At 39.9% G+C, this 17,308-nt stretch overlaps 1 protein-coding gene across 1 annotated transcript in view; it reads right to left on the reverse strand.

The window, feature by feature from the left end:
• The window catches only part of SMARCA5 (SWI/SNF related, matrix associated, actin dependent regulator of chromatin, subfamily a, member 5), a 37,024-nt gene extending 31,326 nt beyond the window's left edge, over positions 1–5,698 (reverse strand). Inside the window, exons 1-2 of the mRNA XM_049905779.1 lie at positions 5,075–5,698; positions 2,057–2,131 (exon numbers count right to left, since the gene is read on the reverse strand). Coding sequence (XP_049761736.1) covers positions 2,057–2,131; positions 5,075–5,251 — 252 coding nt within the window. The 5' untranslated portion in view covers positions 5,252–5,698. The remainder of the gene's footprint in view (positions 1–2,056; positions 2,132–5,074) is intronic.
• Positions 5,699–17,308: the final 11,610 nt, after the last annotated feature.

Genomic DNA, 17,308 nt, shown 5'->3' on the forward strand with positions numbered 1-17,308 from the left:
GATTGTTGAGCAGTAAATACTAAAAGTCCAAGAAAGTAAAAACCATAAATTTATCCTGGCATCAATCAGTAGTATTATGTAGTTTTCACCAGCAGTGCTCAGCATCCTGGGTTCAGAAATGAAGAGCAGATAGGCAAGAATTACCTATGGTTAGGGAGCAGCAGATGATAAGCGTGACTGTTTAGAAGAAAACTGTCAAAGTGAAGCTCATTGTATCAAAAAAAGGAAATGAAATTAGGAGTGAAAAGCTTGAGAGAAACAAAAGATTTGCAATAAAGAGCACCAAAGATGATGAAAAGCATTGTGGAGAATCACTGAAAACCTCCATTGTAGAATCAGATTTGCGTCATAAAGATTACTCTGCAAAGATATGAAGAGATTTAGATGAGGACAGATCATAAGAAGGGAAGCAAATAAAGAAGCCAAAAAATTAACTCAAGCAATAATAGAGGAATGCTAAACGAGGGGATGCTGAAAAAGATAAAGAGAAATATTTATGAAGTAAACCTTGCAAGACTATTATTAAAAGTATGAGGTATTGTCATGGGCAACTTTATATTGAGAGCCTTTCACTCATTGAGATAACACTAAGGAGGTTTGTGGGGTAAAGATATTGAATTCAGTTTGGGATATTTCCAAATCAGAAGTGACAATGAGATTTAAAAGTGATGTCCAACAAGCAAATGAAAATAATGGTTGGAGGGATCTGGGCTGGAAATAAAGACCTGGAAGTATTCAGTTCAAAGATGACAGCTGAAAACCAGTGATAAGACTCAAAATGCCCAAGAAGAAAATGTTCAGAATTTAACAAAAGACAAAGGAATAGAGAAATAAACAGGATATCCACAAGGAACAAAAAAAGTCTCAAGGCAATTTTTTTTTCCCCGAGTAAAGATTTTTGAGGGGTCGACAATGTCAAATGTAAGTGAGATCATGAAGAATGAAAATGAGAATAGGCCACAATTTTAGCAATTAGGAATTCACTAGTACAGTGTTAGTGGCAGAAACTAAACTGTAAAGGGCTAAAGTGGTCAGTGGGAAAAGTAGAGATGGCAAATATATTTTCTTTAAGTAAGTGTGACAGTGAAGAAAGGAGATGGGACAATTACATATATATTAAATTATTACTATTGCTTATAATTTACATATTATGTTAATATTACCTACGAGGCACACTACACATGTGCGTGCATACCTTGTTACATAAAAATACATATACGGTTTTAGAATTTTTAATAGAACTATTTAAGAGACTCAAAAGTGTTTATACCGGTATTGAAGGGAAAGTCTGGAGAAATGGAATGGAAAAGGAGAAAATACATTTCAAGAAATATTAAGATCTACTATATGCCAGATATTTTCCTGGGTGAGTATAGGAAGATTACAACACTATTCCTACCCTTAAGAAGCACATTGCGTGATGGTGTTATTATTTAAGTTATATACTGTTATTTTAACTTTTCAAGTTTTCAGTACAACGAAATGAGTTTAATTTACAAAAGGCACTTTGAACAGTGCCTGGTACCTATAAGCATTCACCATTACCCATCTTTATTATTAAACCTAAATTAAATTTAATGGGCATTCTTTGTACTGGTTAAGTAACATTTCCTCAAAATATGGGCTATGAGCTAGGATCACTAATGAGTTGGAATCGACTCAACAGCAACGGGTTTGGTTTTTTTTGTTCTCTCTTTTGCACAAGGAGCATATTTCTGTATAACCACTGGGGTACAATGCTAGACAGATACAGAAAAAGCATATGCTCAAAACCTATTTTCTCTGGTATTAGTTCACCTCCCTCCGGATCCTAAAATCTTAAATGCAGTGCTAACACAATCCAAGTAACTATATAACGTCTTATTAATTCACATAATACTTCTATTTGCTTTATATAGGTAAATACGATTGTTACAAAAGTTACAGTATCTCATTTTACATTTATTTTCATTTTAATCAGTACTCTAGTTAATAAAATTAAACGTAAACATTTAGTACATTTAATTACCCAAGAAAAAATTTCCATTATAGACTCTCTTCATATGCCCTAACATACCATTTTTTCTTCATAAGTAGGATCTGGCTCTTGGATCTCTTTCTGCTTTCCTGGTGACGCATCATCAAATACTTCCTGGGAAGGAGGAAAAACATGAAATGGTCAAGAACGGTCAACGCCATTTTAGACTGAATTCTGCCCAAATTACATTTCAAATAATACATTTGTCCCAAACTTTCTAATACTTAAATGGTTGTCATTTAACCTCATAGAAAATCTAGATGAAATTAAACCCATGAAGATAACAAGCTATCTAAGCCAAATGTGAAAAATGTATGGCTATCACCAAGAACAAAACATAAGATTTTTACCTGTATCATTCTAGAATAAAATTATGGGCAACTTTTTCTCCTCTTCTAATTAATAATAATTGTGAAAAAAAATTAAACAGTATCAAATGTGGGGGGGGGCTTGTTCCCTTTCTATCATATAAACTGTAGTAGCTCCTTTGTGGACTATACAAATGTATACCTGGAAAGCAGCATTAGTAGTCACTCTGACTTTCATCTTTTTTTAATATATTATGAAATCATTATTACTCAGTCTAAATTGAATATTCTTTAACTATAGTCGATTCCTAAGTAATAAACGTGCTTTTCTTGCAAACTTATTCACCCTGACATCTGAAATGCCACAAACAACAAAAATCAGTAGCAACTTCTACACTGCAAAGTTCCATTCATCCATTAAAAAAAATTACATAGGAACAGTTGGTAAAAGCATAATTCTCATTAATGATGTACAAATCTGTGCTTGGTACTACACGCTATAATGAAGCTAGATGTTAAAAAAAAAAAAAAAGGTGAGTGGGAGAAGCTGGTGTAGGTGTTATAAGTACAAGATTAAAAGGTCAAATGACCTAAATTCAAATGTAACTCCATTGCTAAGACCCTTAGGAACCGGTATAACATTATGTCCTGATTTTGGAAGAAATCTACCTTACATCCTACATTCAAAGAAAAACGCATTTTAAAATATCTTTTTTCAACTGTGAAACAGGTTAAGATTGTCGCATATATAATACCTGTGTGTTCAAACTCAGTTTTTATCAGTGAACTTCCATGCCTTCTGAATTTGGATTTAAAATTTAAAAAAAAAAAAAAAGACTAAGGGTACATTTACTTTAAAAGAATATGTCACTGTAATGTGAAGAAAAAAATAAAAACTAGTCAGTGAAAAGGTGGATGGATAAAAGATAAAATCACTGATATCCCAATACTGAGAAGGTAAAATAACTCACTAGGTCATCTACAGTAAATGAAAATGCAAAATATCTTTCTTTATAAAAATATGACACAGCAAGCTATGTGGGAAAGGGGTCAGTTTGGGAGCCAGACCCGGGTTCTATTAAAGGTTCTACTTAGCGAAAGACTTGATTTCCTCATCTGGCAAATGAAAACTACCACTGACTTCATCACGTTGACATTCATTTTTAAAATTTAACTCAAAAATAGCAACTGAAAACCAAAGTATTTAGTTCAGGCTTTACTCTGCTTTTTGGTATTTAAATAAGACCTCTGGGGAGACATCTACATGTTGTTATTCCAAAGGCTGAATGGCAGCCCCTTTTAAGATGTTAATCAAAACTACAAACATCTCTTTGCAGAATTGTGCATTCACATACAACCTTATGCTTTCAATTTCACTGGTTTTCACACCCCCTGAAGCCATTAAGCAGGAATCCAAAAGAACCATTTAAAAAACCTTAAGGAAAAAAAATAAAAAAAGGGCGCAACACTGGATACATCTAAGCTTGAAACAAATTTCAATCACTGGAAAAGCCAGAATATCAGATTTCCTATTCCACTTAAACCTACCCTCACCACTAAAAGTTCTTTCAAAGACTAATAACATGAAGTTAATTTCTTTACCCTAAATTAGACCTCTGATGCCCAAATAAAACTACTGCGGCAAATGCCTTACTGGTAAACTGCGCTATTTCCTGATTGTATTAATTCTGCATCAGGGTACCTTTCTAGAGCAGTATTACCTTCATCCCGTCTATCTAAAGAGGGGAAAATCCTGAAATCCTCGTACTGCGACACTAAAATATCTCAAAACAGGTCGGAGACCAAGACTGAAATTCGAAGGAGCAATCATTTTCTTCCCAGACATTGCGAAGCCTTGGTGCATACCCAAGAGACCGGGCCTGGCAGCTCCTTATCTTTCCACCCCCGCAGTACAGTCGCCATCCCCCTGGCTGACCAGAGCCGACAGTATCTATTAGAATATAGATAGCGGTTATCAATTACAAGAAAAGAAAGGCCAAGGCCACAAAAGACGAGTTGGGCTGGACTGAAGGCCAACCAACCACCCCATATTCACTAATTCATTCATCCATCCATCCATTCCCCCCAAATTAAATGGGGGTCTGGGACATCTGCCGTGGCCTTGGCCGCTACCCTCCCAGTGGAACAGTGTCTGGGAGGGGCCTCTCGTCCCTTCACCAGAGCAGCTGCGCCCGCTTATCCCCACTGCGCATTCGGCCATCCAGCTCTCGCCATTGTTTGTGCCCAGAACAGATACCGCCCCACAAGGACCCGGAGGAAGAAAAGGCGGCCCGAGTCCTCGGATGCGCGGCCTCCCTCTCCGCGACAGTCTGTCCCTCACTCCCAAACGGCACATCCCTCACCCCTCCCCCAAGCTCAGAGAAAACTAAAACCGAGATTCGCACAAATTGGAGAGGGAATTATGGGAGTCCAGTGAAAAGAAACGGGGAGCTCCCACCCGGCCACAGTAATCAAGAACATCTGTTTAGTAAGAGCCACCGAATATTTGGCAAGATTTGCTAAAGAAGCAGATAATTTACATGCAAACTGTTCGGAATCCATTTGAGTCTAGACAGGATAAGCACGAAGGCGCATAGACGAGAGCATCGTTTGGATCCAACGAGCCCGAGCCCGAGCCCGAGTTTGGTGCTGAGGGGTGAAGCAGGGCTCCGCGTCTGAGCCCTCAAGTCAGGGGGAGGGAACCAGCTTCTCCTCTCCCCGCGCCACACGCCGCGCTCAGGTCCCTCACCTCCATCTCGGCGTTGGCGGGGCCGGCGCAGGCTGCAGAGGAGGCCGCCTGGGACACGACGCCCTCCGGTCCGCCTTTGTTGCTGCTGTTACTCCCGCCGCTGGTAGCAAAGGCTGCGGGTTTGGAAGGCGCGCTCTCGGGAGGCGGGGGTGGCGGAGGCTCGGCTGCGGACGACATGATGTTCCGGCTGCGTCAGCCGCTGCTGCCAGGGGCTGGGTCCCGCAGGGATGGAGGAAGAGGCCTAGACCTGGGGAAGGAGCTGATGGACCGGCGAGAGGACTCCCTGAGTTCTCCCCGGCACCGCGGCTCCGTGACGGCCTGAGCGGGACCCAGCAGCCTCCTCCTCCTGGTCGTAGGTCTCCTCCTCCGCGCAGCTCCGGGTTCGACCCGCTGCTTACCTCACGGCGGGAATCACGTCGACGAGAGTGGGCGGGGCCAGCCGGGTCACCGAGGTCAGGGGAAGCAGGCCGATTTAGAGGAGGGTGGAGGGTTAGGGGGAGGGAAAGGAAAGCGAAAGAGAGACTGAGGTGAGGACCTAGCTTCGCCTCCTCCTCTTCTTCCACCGTCAGATATCATCTATGTCGCCAGCAACTCGGACAACTACCTACGCCACCGACTTCCAACTCTCGCGAGATAGCGGGTTGGCTGCCTGGAACCCGAGAGCGCATGCGCTTCCTTCTCCCCTCACTCGCCTCCCGCATCACCCGGGCCCCCAGCGGCCTCTGGAGAGCGAGTGGGTGGGGGGCTCTGGAGAGAGGAGTGGGTGGGGCCTCGAGGGAGACGAGCGCTGCCTGGAGACGTCTGACACTTACGTAGGCTTCCCTTGGCTCTTTGGCCTGACGCGAGTGCAGCCCTATGCGCGTTCATAACGGCTCCCCGGCCTTGACTCTCTTATCTTATTGGCCTGGCAGAGGTCAGCTGCATTTCCTGAAAACTTGCTCAGATTTAGCACGGGGAACTGAAACGTGGCGGCCTATGCTGGGTCTTAATACTTGTGCCGCCTGTATCTATAGGCGTGACGCCACAGCGTTGACGTAACGCCGTCGTTATCCATAGTGAAGTCTTCCTTATTTTGTTCTCTCCAGCAAAATGTCCCTTACTGTGATTTTTATAGTTAATTTTCACTTACTGGGTACATCAGTGGAAACCCTGGTGGTGTAGTGGTTAAGTGGTACGGCAGCTAACCTAAAGGTCGGCAGTTCAAATCCGCCAGGCGCTCCTAGAGAACTCTATGGGGCAGTTCTACTCTGTCCTATAGGGTCGCTATGAGTCGGAATCTATTCGACGGCACTGGGTTTGGTTTTTGGTTTTGGTGGGTACATCAATAATTTAAAAATACGTTTTACTTCCCTTCAATGTAGAGTTATTACTAATTTCTATGCTAAAAGCAAATTGGCGCGCACGCTACGGTGTGAGTGAAACATGATTAATCAATAGACAGGAAAAGAGAGGTACGGGTTGAATCTTTCCCTCGACTACCAAGCATAAAGTTAGAATGTGCTTTCTCCTTAAAAATGTGTGTTAACAAAAAATCAACTTTTTATTTTTTTGTAGACTGCCTTAGGCTCTCTACAACAACCTAAGCTCTGTGCGTTCATCTATTACAGAATTGAAGCACGTTGTATACTATTTGATAACTAGTCTGCATTTTGCAGTAAGTTCTTATCTTCCCTACACAGAGTTTTATTCATTTTTGTATTCCCATGTACCTTATTCTGTAAACATTTATTCAAGAGTTAAGGCTGATGGCTGCTCGCAAGCTTTTAAGACCCCAGGAACCGCCCAAAGAACTAGGAAGTAGAGCAGAAGCACTGAACATGCTAATAGGCTAGTTAACTGAAATGTTCATGATACCATCACTCTAAACTTGCAAACCAAAACCCTTGAGGCATTTGGTTGTACCTATGCAGCCTTAACAGGTACTCTTTGTGTGTGTGTGTTATTTTTATATGTCTATCGCACAACTTTTTCCATTTCAACTTTTTACACATGTACAACTTACTGACAGCACTTACAGTAACCCGTTGTGTAACTCTACTGTTAATCTACGCCATTTTTTCATCGTGGTAAACTGCCCTCCCCCTTTTCTCCTTCCTTCCAGTCCCTGGTAACAACTAGTAAACTTTGATCTCTATACATTTACGTTTTCTTGCCTTTTTATGTTAAGTGAGGTCATACAATATTTGTTCTTTGGTGATTGACTTATTTCACTCAGTGTAATGTTTTCAAGCTCCAGTCATATAGTAGCAAGTATCAAGACTTCGTTTCCTCTACTGGTTGAGTGCCATTCCATTGTATATATGTACCACGTTGGTTATCCATTCATTTGTTGATGGGCGTTTAGGTTGTTTCCACCTTTTGGCTATTGTGACTAGTGGTGCAATGAACATTGGTGTACAAGTCTCAGTCTCTACTTACAAGTCTTTTGAATATATACCTAGGAGTGGAATTGCTGGTCATATGGTAGTTCTGTTTTTAGTTTTTTGAAGAAAACACCACACTGTTTCCCACAACAGCTGCTCCATTTTGAATTCCTCTCAGTAATGTATAAGGGTTCCAATTTCCCCACATCCTGGCCAACATTTGTTATTTTGTGTTGCGTTTTGTTTATCTTAGCCATTCTAGTTGGAGTGAAATGGTATCTCACTGTAGTTTTGATTTACATCTGTGTTCAATTTTGAGCTCAGTGGTTAACAGCTACTATTGCTAACCAAAAGGTCAGCAGTTCGAATCCACTAGCCACTGCTTGGAAATCCTATGAGGCAGTTCTACTCTGTCCTGTAGGGTCGCTATGAGCCAGAATTCACTCCATGGCAATGGGTTTGGTTTCAGGTTTTTATGTTCTATTTGCCTGGAGCAACAAAGCAAAAAGGAGAGTCAGGCATAGGAGGAAGAAGTGGAATGTGTGGCTAATTGCCTCATGAAAAACTGCCTCCTTTGCCATGAGACCAAGAGAACTGGATGGTGCCCAGCTACCATTACTGAACATTATGATCAAAGATCAAAAAGAAGAATCCTGATCAAAAGGGGGGAAATGCAGAACAGAATTTCAAATTTTCATAGACTCCAGACTCTGGAGCCATGGAGGCTGGGTGAATTCCTGAAACTATTGCCTTGAGATAATCTTTAAATCTTAAACCAAAAATATCCCCTGAAATCTTCTTAAAACCAAAAAAAAAAAAAAAAAGTTTAGCTTAAATGATAAAAAAAAAAATCTCTTATTGACCATTATGCCCTTTTAAGAGCTATCTATATGGGACCAAACTGACAATAGCAACTCGAAGGATTCTATCTATAGGAACATCAAAGGGCAATGCATTTAAGTTAATGGGGGAGGAATAACTCAGAAAAGGAGGTAAGAATGGTTGCACAACCCAAAGAATGTAGTCAACGTCACTGAATTGTACACATAGAAACTGTTGAATTGGTGTAAGTTTTGCTGTGTGTATTCTCAACAACAACAAAATAAATAAATAAAATTTAAAAAAGTGTTAAGATTGATCCAAATGGTTGATTATGTTGAATTTCAAACAGAAGGGATATCCTTTGAACATGTATCCTGCAAACTTTTGAACTAATGAAATGATAATACTTTAATTGAGGTCTGGAAAAATGTCCCCAACTCATCAGAAATACCATTTCTGAGTCTATAAAGAAATATCTAAGAATATATGCTCGTTAGTATTTTCCAGTTTTTTTAAAAAATAAACATCATCATTATTGTATTGAGAAAACTCACTTTTAAACAATGTTCTTTCTCCCCAAAAAGATGGCGAGAAAAGGTAAGGAGGTAGTGTCTAGAGTGATACTTAATATAAAGACATTTAATAAATATTTATTGAGTAAATACTTATTTAATATTTACATTCTAAAGTAGAAATAGTATTTAGTAGAAATAATATTTATTTTATATTCAGAATAGTTATTCAGTCTACAGTCTTAGGAAAAAAATCTCTAAAATTATTCTTAAGTATATAAGTAGAAGGATCTTAAGTCAGCTCACTATTTAAGGAAAGCAACAAATAGCAGGGAGCATGATAAATAATATTGCCCCCCAAAATGGCAATTGTCTTTTAACATTGCATTTATTCTGTGAGTTTCTAATATGAGCATATGGAAGCTGCATAAAAATCTTGTTGGAGAAAATTCTAGAGAATACCATATTTTTTCTTAAACAGTGCATCCATGTAAACAACATGCATACATATATAAAACACAGAAATGATGAAATTATGTTTAAAAGTTCTGGCTTAACACACAAGTCTCGTGGCCTTTCCAGAAGTGAATTTCGACCTTCTTCTTCATTCAGTAGTCCAAGAATGTTACTTTTGATCATATTTGTATAATAAAAATATAAGCCGTGGTCAAGAAGTCATCAGTCAAGTTTGGTAGTACCTCGGTAATTGGAAAATAAATAATTGAAACTGCATTTGTTTATATTAAGTTGATAATTATATCCCCATCACTTTGAGTCATCAGTCTGAACCTTGAACCTACTGAATTGAAGCCTATCCATAAATCACATGCAATCAATTGGAGGAGCCCTGGTGGTGCAGTGGTGACTAGCTATGGCTGCTAAACAGAAGGTCGGCAGTTTGAATCCACCAGCTGCTCCTTGGAAACCCTATGGACAGTTCCACCTTGTCGTATAAGATCTCCATGAGTTCAAAATTGACTTGAAGGCGATGGGTTTGGATGTTTTATGTTTTTATCAGTTGGAAGGTTAAACAAAGCCTGCACCTGCACTGGCATAAATAGCATCGAGTAGCTATCAATAGTAACCTTGATTCAATCTGCATTGACATAATTATCACAGTCCTCTTCGGACTCTGGCTTTTAACTGGAGGAGTAAACAAAGCAAAACTGATACATGATCACTCTTGGCTCTACCGTTGAATGCAAAACATTCTCAGATCATCTTAAGTGAAACCGTTAAGCTACGCTAAAAACCGACTCACTGCCATCAAGTCAATTCCTACTCATAGTGACCCCATAGGGTTTCCAAGGTTGTAAATCTTTACAGAAACGGACTGCCACACCTTTCTCCCATGGAGCCACTTGATGGTTTCAAACTGCCAACCTTTTGGTTAGCAGTTGAGCACTTTAACCGCTACCCATAGTCTTACTGGCACCAATGTCTTTGATCAATGAAAGAAGCTGGAGAAAATGAATCCTCAAAAACATGCACATAGTGGTCCCAACACGAAATGGCCTGAGTTGGAGAATAACTTGAAAGTGGATCGTTTCTCAAAGGGAACAAAATCAATCTGTCTCTACTGTCACAATTCAGATCAAAGCAAATCTTCCGGCAAATGAAAAAGAATCCCAGATTTCAAGGCAGGTTTCACCTGGATTTCTAAATTCATGAAAAGGAGTGGCCTTTCTGTAAGAATGAGAACCACTGTAGGCCAGCAGCTTCCAATGGCTGGGAGCAAAAGATGGTCGACTTTCGTGAATTCACCACCAAGTAAATCTCTGAACTCAGTATCTCTGCAATGGACGTAATTAATATGGATGAGGTTCCCATGTCTTTTGACATTCCAGCCACCAGGACTGTAGCTGCTTCAGGTACAAAAACCATAGCCGTTACAACCACTGGGTGCAAGAGAGCTTGCTTTACTGTAGTGCTTGGTTGCATTGTTGAGTGGGGTGAAATTAAAGCCAGTGGTGATTTTCAACAGAGTTATCATGCCCCTCGAAAAACTGCCCACCAGTGTGGTTGTTCATCATAATAAGAAGGGATGGGTGGACTGTGATGTCATGAAAGTATGGGTAGATAAATGTTATAAAGCCAGGCAGGAGGGATTCTTTTCAGAGTCTTTATTAATTTTCGACACCATGGCTGCTCACAAAGAAAAAAAGTGTTTGACATTACAGTAACTCAGCTGGTGCTCGTATAGTGGTCATATCTGGTGGCCTTACCTGCAAGCTACAGCCACTATATGTAGCAGTCAACCACCTGTTCAAGACTTCTGTGAGATGAATGGATGCAGCCTGGAATTCATGAGTTCACACCGTTAGGAGAACTGAAGCAGGCTACCTTTACAGAAGTCTGCAAGCAGGTAGCTTCTGCTTGGGAGAAAATTACCCCAGAAACCATCTGCAACGGCTTCAGAAAGGCTGGAAGGTGTACCAGCAGAACACCGATGACGAAGGTGAAGACGCAAAAGGCAGTGATGATGGTTTCAGTTTAGAAGTCACAGACAAGCGTCTGCAGGCAGCTTTGAGATATTTCAATGATGATAGTGATGAGGGATGGGACTTTGAAGGGCTTTGGGAGTCAGATGATGGTGATAATGGATGAATAAACTAAAATAGCCTATTTTAAGATGAGAACAATTTCATCAGGTGCCTTTTATTTGGTGACTTTAAAGACATTGATTATCAAAAAAAATTGTGTTTCAGTTTAAGATTTATTTATTAAAATATAAACAACATCTTATTCTTGTAGTTTTAGCCCTAGAATTCTTCTTTACTTACTAATTTCTAGCTCTTCATGCACTTATACTCTTTGGTTTCTACATGGCATCCCATTTCCATCGTGGGCCTGTTCGGTCCACCATGTGATTGCACTTGGCTTAGGAGAATACCTACCTTAAATGAAGTTTCCATGAGATCAGTTTTATACTGGTAACATTAAATCCGTTGGACGGAAAAAAAAAATTGAAATCGAAGTCAGCAACATGTTAAAAAATACTTACATAGCACATTTATGAAAATAACGCACAGAGGGTGTGTGGTTCACACAAGCATAACCCACACATTATTTGCATGAAAATACAGTAGACATTTAGGTGAAACTAGGAAGAAAAGACAGAATGTTCTAATTCACTAGTCTAATTTAGAAGACAGAGGAATGGATTTTAAGTAGGGCTTAGAAGGAGGGGCGTAGGGAAGAAAGACAGGGTGCCTAGAAACTGAGGTGCAGGGACATTAGCTAAGTTAAATAAAGTTAATAAGTTAGTTAGGTGGGTAAGAGAACTCACATGGTGGCCAAGTCACAAAGGCCTGTTTTTCTTCACCGACTAGTTGATAAACCAGTTCCCTTCCAGTGAACTCTCACTCATGGCAACCCCACATGGGTCAGAATAGAACTGTGATCTAAGGAGTTTTCAATGACTGATTTTTTTTTTCAGAAGTAGATCACCAGGCCTTTCTTTCAAGGCACCTCTGGGTGAAACCTCCTACCTTGCAGTTAGCAGCCAAGCGTGTTAACTGTTTGCACCACCCAGTACTCCTTGAAGATTAATAAAAACGGTTAAACTAGTAGCTACTCCTGGAATTGATAGCATAATATAGGATTACTGTAGTAGTAAGAAAGGAGTCATGGATGGCGCAAATGCTTAAGCCCTCAGTTATGGTTCTGAACCCACCCAGAGGCAACTTGAAAGAAAGGCCTGGCAATCTGCTTCCAAAAGGCCACAGCCTTGAAAATCCTATGGAGCGGAGTTCTACTCTACAACATATGGGTGCCATGAGTCGGAACCAACTCCATGGCACGGGTTTTTTTTTGAAATAATAGTAAGAGGGAGATGCTGCATAGTGTAAACAGTTAACGATTTTGACTGCTAACCACAAGGCCACTCTGAGTCTGAGTTACCGCAACTGTTTGGGTTTTTTGGCAGTAGTAACGGAGTTGACTGGGGAGTCAGGCAAGCCTAGGTTCCAGCACAGGCTGTGCATCTTGGTAGCTATGTGAATGCAGGCAAGCTATTTAACCTCTTTGAAATCAGCTTCCTCATCCATAGAATTGGGATAATATTCTTACATGCTGTCGTAAGAAATAAATGGGATCTAGTTTATAAAGAAAATGTTCTACATCCTGCTTTGGTGAGTAGCGTCTGGGGTCTTAAAAGCTTATGAGTGACAACCTAAGATACTCCATTGGACCCATCCTCTCTGGAGCAAGGGAGAATGAACAAAACCAAAGACACAAGGAAAAGATTAGTCCAAATAACTGATGGACCACAACTACCACAGTCTCCACCAGACTGAGTCCAGCACAACTAAATGGTGCCCAGCTACCGCCACTGATTACTCTGACAGGGATCACAATAGAAGGTCCTTGACAAAGCTGGAGACAAATGTAGAACAAAATTTTAACTCACCGAAAAAAAAAAAAAGCCAGACTTACTGGTCTGAACAAAACTGGAGAAACCCCAAGAGTATGGCCCCTGGACGCCCTTATACCTCAGTAATGAAGTCACTTCTGAGGTTCACCCTTCAACCAAAGATTAGATAGGCCCATGAAACAAAATGACACTAAATGGGCACACCAACCCAGGGCCAAGGACGAGAAGGCAGGAGGGGACAGGAAAGCTGATAATGGGGAACCCAAGGTCAAGCAGGGAGAGCGTTGATATGTCATGGGGTTGGCAACCAATGTCACAAAACCATATGTGCATTAATTGTTTAATGAGAAAGTAGTTTGCTCTATAAACCTTCATCCAAAGCACAATAAAAAAAAGAAGAAAGAAAGAAATGAGATAACGTATGTAGGGTGCTTAATACAATGCCTGACATAAGTTCAAATGTTAGATAGGTTTTCTTTTTCTGATGAACTAATAAGCCTAAGAGTCAGGGTCCAGTTGGAAGAAAGGGAACCTAATGAGTCTTCGAGAGGATAATGGTGATAAGAAAACACTAGAAAGAATTAGTGCTTTTGCATATTCTGGGTAACTGGGGGTACAGCTCTATCTCAAGTACACAAATACATACTGTTTACCCCTAAAATTCCCTTTGCGAAGATTTAGTATGCTAGAACAGCATGTACTGTATGAAATAGAGGGGAACAAAGAGATATCGCCAGAGGACAAAGGATGCCCAAGAACCAGGACTTTGAGCTTTTTGGCCTTGAATGGTAACAGAAAGAAATAAGTTTTATCGGGGACAAAGCAGGAATGTTGTGCCTTTCTTCGTTGCATACTCATTTTATTTTGTGAAACTCTAGAAGAATAAAGTCTAGTTATTAGCTGAGAGCAGGAAAACTATCCTGGGTTTGTGAGTATCTAAGAATGGGAGATCTTCAACACTAGGTGCCAATGATCACACTTTGTTATACTTTTTTCATAGTTCATCCACGCCATTTGGCAATGTAAAAGGGTTTCAGTTAATGAGAAAAGTTAGCTATATTCCTCATTAATTAGATAAGTAAGGGTCTAATATTTGTTGTTGTTGTTAGCTGCTAACCTCAACTTATAGGCGTGCTTGCACCATCCCCATGATTGGTTATAGACCAAACTGCACGAGGCGCATTGGCTGGGAATTGAACTCATGTCTCCTACAAGGAAGGCGAGAATTCTACCACTGAACCACCAGTGCCACTAAGGTTTTAATATATGCCACTCATACTTGGTCACCAACTCACATTAGCATGTAATTTTTTGTCTGTTAGGTGTATAAACATGTATTTACCTGTAAAAATGTTTAAAGTGTTTTTCTTACTATCTACAAATTAAAATTCAAGTTCTTTGTGCATTTCCTTCGGCTTGTGAAAAATAATTTTTTCTTTATTAAATTAATTCTAGGGAAAATACTTCCAGGAACCCAAATATTATGACCCAAAGTTAAATTGTAACCACCACCCCAAGCCTTCATAGGCTCACTGAACATTATGAAGCACCCGCTATTTTCTCTCTTAAACTCAGACTAAAGAAAGATATAATGTTCAAAAGAATTAACTGCAGCCAAAGTAAGACTCAAGAAATTTTGGCTTCCTTTTTTCAAATATTTTATTGGCTATTACTTCCTATCAAATCATTGAATAACAAGTATAAACTCTAGAAAAAGTACAAAAAAAATACTGTCAGGGAACACTGAGCTTCTTTCTGTTAAAGGTTATAGGAAAATTTAGGAATGGTGATGGGCTAAACCATGTGATGAACATACTTAATGTCACTGAACTGTATATATGAAGACTGTTGAAATGGCAAATGTGATACATATTTACCACATTCACAGATAAAAAAAAGTATAGCATAGAAAACGAGAGAGAGAGATAACCACCTGACGGCCGTGGAAAGGAAAAAAAATCAGCAGAAACTGGAGAGGAAACTACACTTGAGAAAAAATAAAAACAGCACTGGGTGAGTTTCAGTATTTTCCATATTTTTCCTGAGGACAGACCATCATCAGCACCATACTGAGATTACTTAAAAGCTTAATAGAAAAAACTTGGTCTTACTCTAACAAACAGAGGACAGAGTTTGTGGGAATCACAGCAGTTGAAAATTGGGGTGGAGAGTCCTAGGAAGGAGACAGCAATAAACGTGAGCCGTGAATTTTGGAAGTAAACTGTGTAAGTAAATTCTGAACCCTGAAATGTGGAAACCCGAGACAGATACCAAGCAGTCCCGCTAAAACTAAAAGAACCTGCTGCTGTCCTCTGCAAGAAAGATGGCATTTGGAGTTTGCCCTGAACCAATTAAAAAAAAAAAAAGTCAATGTTCTTCAGAGAAAAAAAATCTAAAGTCTATGGAATGTATCCTTCTAAATGTCCAGAATACAATAGAAAATATAACTCATACTCAAGAATAAAGGTAATCAGTGGAGATGACCTTGACATGATTCGGTTGTTTGAATTAACCAACAAGGATTTTACAGCAGCTACTATAGCCCTGAAAACCCTGGTGGCATAATGGTTAAGAACTATGGCTGCTAACCAAAAGGTCACCAATTCAAGTCCACCAGGTGCTCCTTGAAGACTCTATGGGGCAGTTCTACCCTGTCCTATAGGGTCACTATGAGTCTGAATTGACTCAACAGCAACAGGTTTGGTTTTGGTTATTATAGCCCTGATCGTACAGTGGTTAAAGAGCTTGTCTGCTAACTAGAAGGTCAGCAGTTTGAACCTACCAGCTGCTCCTTGGAAAGTCTATGGGGCAGTTCTACCCTGTCCTATAGGGTCGCTATGAGTCGGAATTGACTCAACGGCAACGGGTTTGGGTTTTTGTTGTTGTTGTTGTTGTTTATTAGGAGCCCTGGTGGTGCAGTGGTTAAAGCACTTGGCTGCTAACCAAATGTGGTGCTCGAGCCTCCCAGCTGCTCCACGGGAGAAAGATGTGGCAGTTCTGTAAAAATTTACATACAGCCTTGGAAACCCTATGGGGGCAGCTCTACTCTGTCCTATAGGGTCGCTATGAGTTAGAATCAGTTTTTTTTATTACAGTCATGCATTGCTTAATTCCACACTACGTTCTATGAAATAGTACACAACGTGATTTGAACACCACGTTACATACAGGCAGTCCCCAGGTTATGAACAAGTTCTTTTCCTAAACCTGTCATTAAGTCAAACTTGTACGCTAAGTCAGAACAGTTATGTATAGTTCTTATCTAACGTCAGTTAGTCAAATAAAAATCATTAAAGAAACATACTAAAACATCTTTAACACATTAATACGGTCATAATAATAATAATGGTTTGATGCACATTGCAAAGTAGTGACTGTTTGTTTTCATCAACCATTGTATGTACCTCAGATTTTTAATGTAATAGGCTTTACAGTGGTTGGTTCCTAACTACGGGTTATATGTAAGTCAGACGTTCGTAACCCCGTGACTGCCTGTACTTAGCAAAGCTATATGGAATACTGGATGGGTACCTGTATTGACTAAATAGCCAAGATCCTATACACGTACAGTACTGTACCATTATAGCCTGGCAGCACAATCGCTTTGTATACAAGGGACATGACACACAGGTGTTGCATTCAGGAAGCTGTTGGAAAAAAGAAAGGAAAAGAACCTCCGTAACTGTCTTAGTTTCCTAGTGCTGTGGTAACAAAAAATGCCACGAAGAGTGGCTTTAAAGAACAGAAATTTATCGTCTCACAGGTTGGGAGGCTAGAAGTCCAAATCAGGACATCAGCTCTAGGGGAGGGTCCTTCCTCATCAGAAAATCTTTAACACCAAAAGATTTTTAATACCAAAAGCATAATCAATAATGGGAAAAAACTGATAAATTGGATTTTATCAAAATTACAAACTTTAGTTTCATGAAAGATTCTGTACAGGAAATAAAAAGACAAGCTACAGAGTGGGGGAAAATATTTGCAAGCTTGTCTTCTTATTTCCTGCACAGGACAAAGGACTAGTGTCTAAATATACACTCTCAAAATTCAGCAGGAAAAAAAGCGAATAATCTTTTTAGAACATGAAGAAAAGACCTGAAGAGACACTTTGCTGAAGAAGATACACAGATAACAAAGAAGCTCATGAAAAGATGTTCAACAT

The sequence above is a fragment of the Elephas maximus genome, chromosome 13 (genome assembly GCF_024166365.1).
Source record: "Elephas maximus indicus isolate mEleMax1 chromosome 13, mEleMax1 primary haplotype, whole genome shotgun sequence".
In the NCBI taxonomy this organism is placed as follows: domain Eukaryota; kingdom Metazoa; phylum Chordata; class Mammalia; order Proboscidea; family Elephantidae; genus Elephas; species Elephas maximus.